At 42.4% G+C, this 8,443-nt stretch overlaps 1 protein-coding gene across 2 annotated transcripts in view; it reads left to right on the plus strand.

Annotated features, from left to right (window-relative positions):
• Positions 1 to 5,976, plus strand: part of MXI1 (MAX interactor 1, dimerization protein) — a 57,679-nt gene extending 51,703 nt beyond the window's left edge. For both annotated transcript variants that reach the window (XM_075026353.1, XM_075026355.1), the window contains exons 4-6: positions 1,232 to 1,346; positions 2,559 to 2,730; positions 4,079 to 5,976. In XM_075026353.1, the coding sequence (XP_074882454.1) occupies positions 1,232 to 1,346; positions 2,559 to 2,730; positions 4,079 to 4,242 (451 nt within the window). In that variant the 3' untranslated portion in view covers positions 4,243 to 5,976. The remainder of the gene's footprint in view (positions 1 to 1,231; positions 1,347 to 2,558; positions 2,731 to 4,078) is intronic.
• Positions 5,977 to 8,443: the final 2,467 nt, after the last annotated feature.

Consider the following 8,443-nt stretch of genomic DNA (forward strand, 5'->3'; position numbering starts at 1 on the left):
TCCTTGCTTGTCACTGACATAATTGCCTGATTACAGACTCCTCTCCCCCACCCCTTTCAAACTGGATGCAATAGTGAATTTGAAAAGCAAATGGAAATGAACTGTCCATGCTCTTTTTTTCTTCTTTTTTTTTTTTTTTTTCTTCCCCTGCATTGATATGGATCAGGCTAAGATTCAGTTTCTTTGTGCATGAGCAGGGGCTGGGATAGGCTTTCAGGACTCTTTTGCACTGGTGTTTCTTGCATGTGAATGGTGGAGCTGATGTCATTGTGTTATTGATTGGGATGACAAGTTTGGACATAAATCATTAATGTCTGGGAAAGAGAGAGGGAGGGGAAAAAGGCAACCCACACTTGACAGTTTTCCATAAATCTGCTGTTCATTCCTGCATATGTGATACAGAGGAGAAGACAGCAGGAACAGTTTTCTTGTGTAGCCTGAGGACAATGTGCTTTGCCACTGCTGCCTGAACCATTTTCCCCAGAACATGCTTCCATATTCTGCAGAAAATGGTTCATATCATCAGCAACGCTGTCGTGCTTGAGCCTGTCTTTGTAGACATGAGCCAAGGTCAGAAGGCTGCCCAGGGGAAGGTCTTGGGTTCTCTTGTTCCCACAGACCTTGCACCCCCAGCAGCATTTCAGACCTGGGCCCAGGAAGGAGTAAGAGTGCAGTTCTTGGGAACTACCATTCCTCTAGCTCCTTTAGCTGCCAGCAGGGATTGTTTGGGTGTTTTGGGCTGACCATTTTTCTCATTGTTCTTAATTTTGTGCAAAAAGATGGTGCCTAGATCAGTTCATAGCAAATGTCCCCGAACCAGCAATGCGCAAGTGTTCAGGGGGTAGCAGTCATTCAAAACTACTTTCACAAAAGTTCTTCTCAGCAAGACAGCAAATAGCTGAGAGAGAGAGGACACCCACAAGATACTTGTACCATCTGCCTGTGTGCCTTGCCCCTGCGCAAAGTTCATCCAGATGAGTCAGATTATCAGTTCAGACAGCAAGAAAATAAACAGTGTCTGTCAAAGGTTAGCAATAATGCAAGTATTGGTGAGTAGCTGATGTTTGCAGTGTAAGTAGTATAGTGGCAGTCTGTCTTGGTACCTGTGGGGAATCTTGTGATGTGTGGAGAGAGGGAGACATGAAAACTGCCTTGTAGGAGGGAAGTAGAAAAGGAAATGACATTCCCTTTCTGAAAGCATAGCTCTGATTGTCCTCTTCTCTCCTTGCAGCCGAGCTCACCTCCGCCTATGTCTAGAACGCTTAAAAGTTCTGATACCGCTAGGACCAGACTGCACCAGGCACACAACGCTTGGGCTGCTCAACAAAGCCAAAGCACATATCAAGGTAAGAGCTGCTTTTCCAAGCTGCTTTCAGTCTGGGCTGTTGGGAAGTGCAATTCAATCATTCACTCTCGCTGCCTAAAGGTAACTCTGTTGAAGGAGACTAACACTTTTTTTTAAAGGGAAAAAAAAAAAAACAGAAAAGAAAAAAGCAAGCAAGCCTTGCCCCTTTGGTTAATCATTTATCATTGCTACAAGCCACATTGTTAGAAGAGTCCATAATGAACTGCGCTAACTACGGAAATGATTGATTTGGAGAGCAGGGGTCTTGTTCTGTATTGTGATAGTTCGTTGACAGCTGCATTTCTTTGAAGAAAAACATAGCTACTGTTGAATGACTGCATTTTGGTGGGAAATGCAGGGTTTTTTCTGATGTGCTAGTGACTTTCCACTGCTGAAGCATTAGCACAAACCACAAGAGTGTGAGGCAGGGTTGGCTTGCTGGGGTTTCATGTGTGAACTTGCCAGCTAGCCCAGCACTCTTCTAGATTCACTTTTGGCAAAGCAAAGCATGAAAAGAAAATGCAGCATTGTCAGTATCTGGAAGAGGCTGAAATACTTTGTTGCAGGTCAGGACAGTGGGAGGGAGGATGGGTGGTGAAGGAGAAAAAGCACTGCCGAAGGGACAGAGTTAGCCTGAAATGACTCCTCCTTATGCAATGTGCTTGTCATAGGAAACAAAGAACAGTGCCCTGGTAGATTTCCCAGCTGTGATCAAAGAAATCTGTAGTAGGTTATGTAAATCGCTTACTGAATAGAAAACTGTTTCTGAGAAATCCTACTAAACCATGCAGCAAGGAACACAGAACTCCCAGGGCACGTTTTTATGTTACAGTGGATCATAACAAACCCTGAATTCGTTTGGTTAAGGGAATTGAGGCCCCTTGGTGGACAGATTTGGTAATGCAAGTGGCTGAACCTATGTGGAATGACCCACAAACTCCTACAATTAAAATCGTTTGCCCTGGAGAGGCTCTGTCCTCAGAGACTTTTTATACTAACGTGTATGATTTATCAGGACTTGGGAGGTGGAAAAGATGTGAGGAGATGGCATTATTCTTGAAGACTGCAAGGCAGCTTGATTCAGGGATCTTTTGCAGCTTAAATCCTTCTGGGACGTGGGATGGTCTCAGCAAAGCAGGTGGCTGGGCAGTGGAGGTGGGACGGAAGGAGAAAAGGATGAAACTAATTATTGAGTCATATTTGATCATGTCAGAAACTTGAAGAGGCTGAGAGGAGAAGCCAACACCAGCTTGAGAACCTGGAACGAGAACAAAGATTCCTAAAGAGAAGACTGGAACAACTACAGGGTCCTCAGGAGATAGAGCGAATACGAATGGACAGCATTGGATCTACCATTTCCTCGGATCGCTCAGACTCGGAGCGAGGTGGGTGTTGTTGCACTGGCACTGAATCCCCAGGACTCTGTGAGGCGAGGGCATGAGATTCATCCATTTCTTGTCTCTCATCTGTCCCCTTCTTATGGCCTTTGGTATTCAGGCTACTGATTTTGCTCACATACATGCATGTACACACACACACATATATGAAGAGTTTAGTATTTTGCATGAGTTCTAATTAAGTCTGGAAGAAGTGTTGTTATTGTCAACCTGAGCAGATCTCTGTGGCATTTGAAGTGACCTGTTTCTCTGAAAAGCTCTCTAAAATCCAAAGCATTAGTCAGGAAAAATAATGTGATCACAAGGTGGCAGCTAAATACCTGATGATAAAGTTGAGATATCCATTTTTGGTCAACTGAATCTCTCAGCAACACAAAGAGGAAAATCTAAGAAGATATTAGTGGGACTGGAATGGATGTTGCTAAGCAGCATCCAGCTTCTCATTCTGTATTTGGGCTGTGGTATAACCAAGGTACCATGGTATAACCAAGCAAACAGAACTAAGCAAATTGCCTCTTAAAATTCCTGGAATCAGTTATACACAGCCCCCACTTTTTTGTTGTCCAAGCTTCCCATAGACTTCATCTTCTCAGTTAAAACTGGATAGAGATGATCTGAATAGCTAACTGAATTCAGATAATTTTCTTTTTTAAAATATCTCTGCTGTGGAGAGATACTTAAGCACAATAAATGGTTTGATATTTACTGACAGACCCAAAGATGCTGTATAGTTTGGCTGTGAATCTGTAGTTTTAAAAAAAAAAAAATCCTTTTGGAAAATTCCTGAATGATATGAGAACCAGGATATCTGGTTAACTAGATCTCTGCTTTTTAAGTCTTTCTTAGAAATAAGATTTATGTTCTAAAGTCCACTGAGCATCTCTGAGAGTAACCCAGATCCCTATGGTAATGCGTTTTAATCCCCTGGATGAGTGGTCCTGGCTTTGGGAACATAGTATCAAGCAAGTAGCATGTTTGGGGGTAACTTCATGCTCCATTTTCTGTTCTATCTGTTTCTTTCTGTTTCCAACACTGGGATGGTAGAGTTCCAAAGAAAGAGGTAGTGGAACAAGTTCAGTGTGTGTGGTGGCCCACCTATCCTGATAGGAGGAGTCAAACCCCTTTGCCAAGTCCCTAAGAAAACTCCGAGCTGGTATCTAGTCTTTTTATAAATCATGTCCACAGCCCATCCCATTTCAGGGAGAACACTGAAAGTCTTCCTGCCTGACTGCTGCTTAATCCCTGCTTGGGGGAGTCTGAGCAGCTCACTGGCTTGAAGGGAGTAGTTGGATCTGTGGTGCTAACCTGTGTGCGTTTCTCTCATTTTCCTTTTTAGAAGAGATTGAAGTGGATGTTGAAAGCACAGAGTTCTCCCATGGAGAAGTGGACAATATCAGCACAACCAGCATCAGTGACATTGATGATCACAGCAGCTTGCAGAGTATTGGGAGTGACGAGGGTTACTCCAGCGCCAGTGTCAAGCTCTCGTTTTCTTCCTAGAACCAAGTGAGACAACAGTGCAGGGCGAATGATTTCACTGGGGTGATCAAACTGGGTCCTAGATGCCAGTATCCTCTTTCAGAAATGACATATTGACAGCTAGTCCTGGAGAGACCTGTATATAAAGCTTTTTGGGTAAAGGAAGCCTCCACAGAAACCCACATGTCTTCATTTGGTCATGTTACCAATCCCAATTCCTGCTGGCAAAAAGTTAGACCAAACACTACTCCCTTTGATGTCAGTGAAATCTGTTTGTTTCTGTGGGACCTGGATCTAGACCTTAGTGATGAAATACTTTGTTTTGAATTTATTTGTTTGAAAGAGGATACTAGAGACTCATCCCTCTCTTTCTGTCATGAGATCTGAGAAATGTCAGAATTTCTTATATTGCATTCAGGTTGAACAACCTAGTTTAGGCCCTTCTGAAGAGCTTTTGTGGTCCTAAAAGGACCGTATCCTACAGTTTATCACAATCCAATGCTGTCGTAATGTACTAGGAAATCTAAGAAGGCTTACGTAGCCTAGGAATAACAATGATGATAATGATTAAGGTCTCATTCTGTGCCCAGAGAGAGAGGGGCAGCAAAGAGAGATGTTCAGGGGAGAACACCATTCAGCTCAGCTTTCTGTTGGACATCATTTAAAAAGCAAGTACCTCTGATGCGTGGCTAAAGCAAGAGGTACACACTTGTAATCTACCAGCACATCGTGGGCTGTGTCATGCCTCAGGCTGTGACACCAACAACAGATCTCCCGGTAGATGTGTGCTCATATGCAGGCACACAACCAGCTGAGGACAGAAGGAAACCAGCACATATGAGAGGTGATATGCCAGAAAGTCATGCCCAGATACTGAGCCACTATGACCTTTTTATTTGAAGAGATTTTTTGATAAACATTTGTAAATGTGTTGGGAGGGAAAACACCCCAAGTCTGATGCGTCTTTTTAGAGCTTGTCCATATGAAACCTTAGATGTCTTTTATATGAATTTATGCCATGAGAAGATCTCTGTTTTGATGAAGCACTTGACCCAATGAAATGCAAAGATGCTTTTTGCCATGCACACAATGGATGAAGGCTGTGCTAGCTGGAAGAGGCCAGGTTTGGTGGGGGTTTCTTTGGTTTTCTTTTTAGAATCATTCCCTTTGCTGACTTTTGAAGTTCCAGTCCAGTAGTTAACCTAGTTAAGCTCAGCACGTCTCTCATGTTAATGTACCGTTTTGACTGCACGTCCTGTTCCCAAGGGCCTTGCCATCTTATCTGTGCAGGTGCTGTTAAGAGCTATTATAGCGAATGTTTTCTAATTTTCTCGGAGACGAGCATTCTAACCTGCACTTTTGAGGGCTTTGCTTTTTTTATTTTTGTCTTTTTAATGGCCAGGATTATTTTGTTTTCCGAGTTTTAAAAACCTTACTAGAGTCCTCACCTATGGCATTGTTTGAAACTTTGTATATCCTTAAGTAATTTAACTACCCCTCATTACTAAGAAAAAAAAAGAGGAAAAAATGCTTTATAAAATTCATAACTTATTGCTGATTTGAATGGGTTGTTAATTTCAGTCCTTTAGATTTTATTTTATTGTTTTAGGTAGGGTTGGGCAAAAAGAGGTAAAATAAAATAAAAAAATAAAGACAACCATATTTAGCAGTGCAGTGGAATTGTGTTTATATGTTAGCATATGGTCCCCATTAAAGTAGCACTTTAACGCCATTAAACATTTCTGTATCTGAAATGAGTCGTGTTCTTCCATCTTGGTTACTCGTATCACTTTAGCTGACTCTTTGTTCTTTTTGTGCCCCTCGATCCTGTGATAAGAAGATCCTGAGTGAGTCTGCTGTAGACTTTTGCATTATGATAAGTTGCCTGTGTTTAAATATTCTGATGTTTCCCCCAGTCTCCTCCAAAATGTGTCATCCCCTGTAAGTGGCACAACACACATGCTTGAGTAGAGAAATAATCTTTCCATGGCTGTAATGAATGATTTCTGTTTGTTTGGGGTTTTTTAAATTAATTTGCTTACTGAGTCTGGATCAAGTTGCTGCTGTTAAATCTGTTTTCACTTGTGTGTATGTAATCCAGTGGCTCAGTACATCTGTTCTTCCTCCTCCTGGGAGGTGACCTGGCAGGAGCAGGAGTCTGCCACAGACTGAATTGAGCTCAGGTTAACAAATGGGGCCCGAGGGTTTTCAAAGAAGAAAAGCTGCTTGGTTTATGTTTGGGGTCTGTATAATCTCTGGATGACACAAGGTTTGGCACAGTCTTCTGAGTGGTGAAAAGTGGGGAAACTTTAGCTCTAGCAAGGCCTTATTTGTTTATTCATTATTATTCTCCTTGAAAGTGTTGACCACTGGCAGCCCTGGTGCTGAGCAGTTGAATACTAGTGGGATTTATTTATTTATGACCCTTTTTCTGTAGCTGTCCCAGCACCTCCTCCTTCCTGTTATTCCTATTTGTTTTAAATGGCCACTTGAGAAAGAAATATCACAGGTGAGAAATACTAAAGTTCCAGGGGTGGGGAATTGCTTTGCTCTCCTCATTGGTATAAAACAGTGATGTGTCTGTGGTTGGAATACGCGTCTGAAAGGTTTGCTTGTGTGCTCCAGGGCCAGTTTGGTATCTCCTACCTTTTCTAGCATTGTGGACTCAAAGGGGTCTTGATATCAAGTGCAAATAGAATCGGAAAAATGTAGCAGGAGGTGAGCTTCCATCACCAGCCACCTGCCTGACCGCTCAGCTAGTAGCAGTGGTCCAGCCAGGAAAAGGACCAGGGATAAACCAAAATCAAGAGCCTTTATAATAACTGCTAAAGATATGGGGTTGGTTGCTCTGGTGCTGGGGGTTCTTTGTGGCAGGTCTTAGCAGATTTCAGCTAGAGCTTGGATAGTTTTTTATGTGATGGAAGCATTTCTCTGGCTTTTTGAGGTTGTCCTGCACTGCTTTATTACTGCATTGTGGACTCTGGCCTTTTCTGTACACTTGCACCTCACATGGTCTGTCACACTCCTTATGTCTCCTTTCGTTGGTCTGGTCTGTTGCATTGAAATGTTAAGGATGACTAATTTGCTCAGAGAAGTTGCTATAAGTTACTTCTAGATGATTGTACAGGCCAATTCATATGGTTATGCAGGACATCAGTTAGATGATCATAATAGTTCCTTCTGCTTAAAAATGCATGAATCTCCTGAATTGTCCCTGTTGTGGCAAGCCAGAATAGTCCCATGTGCCAGATCTGCTTTAAGGTCACTTTTCAAAGTACCATCAAAGTTTCTACTAGCTACCTACCCTGAAATACTGTAAAACAGAGTGAGTATCCAAAGGTGTAAATCCCAGCCCTTGAGGGTCAGGTTTCTCTTACCCTTTGGAAGCTGAGATGGTCCCTCACTACTGAACTCTAAGAGATCCAATAGAGCAAGTCAAATTTACTGGTTTTCCCCCAACAGTGCTCACAAGCTTACTGTCTGTTTTGTCCAAAAGTTGTCCTTAAAAAAGAGTTACTTTCTTTCACCCCAAAAGATAAAGTTGCTGAAAATGTGTTGCTGTTTGGATTCCTAACTCTAGTGTTTTTTAATGCACAACTGTGTGGGATTTGTGCTGCTTCTGAGGCCTCGTTTTACTCCTCTGCAAGTAAAGTGAAACGCTTCACTCCCAGTCTTCTCCTCTGTGGCCCTAGGTTCTGCCCACCACATTAACTCTAGTTTCATCCAGAATAACACTTATTCTTGCCACATGGTAATTTGGGCATGGAATAACATTTTCCTTTCATCTTTGCAAAATTGTGTGAGGTTTTTTTTATGTTTTGCTTTATGGGTGCTATTGTTTTTCTGCTTTATTTTTGTGTTTGTAGAGTAACAGAAGACCTAAATCTATTCTCTCCTTAACTTTACAAGCATATGGTGACTTTTCCTGTAAAAAACAGAATTGGATGTGCTTTCCTTAGGCAACTTGCCCACACAGTAGACACACATGCACGTGCACACACAGCTCCCTCGTAAGCTCATTCTGTCAAGTCCTCCCTCTGTAAATTAGATCCCCAGCGGGCCCCTTTGCTACGGACAAACCCATTAAAAAGACCATCCAGCATTTTCCTTCTTTTGACACAAGCGTATTACAGTATGTCATTTCATGTCTGCAGACAAGGTGGAGATGACTATCTGGCTGCATTTGTCATGGTTATCCTGTGGCAAGTTGTCACTTGAAGGT

This window comes from Buteo buteo, chromosome 4 (genome assembly GCF_964188355.1).
Source record: "Buteo buteo chromosome 4, bButBut1.hap1.1, whole genome shotgun sequence".
NCBI classification, from domain to species: Eukaryota; Metazoa; Chordata; class Aves; order Accipitriformes; family Accipitridae; genus Buteo; species Buteo buteo.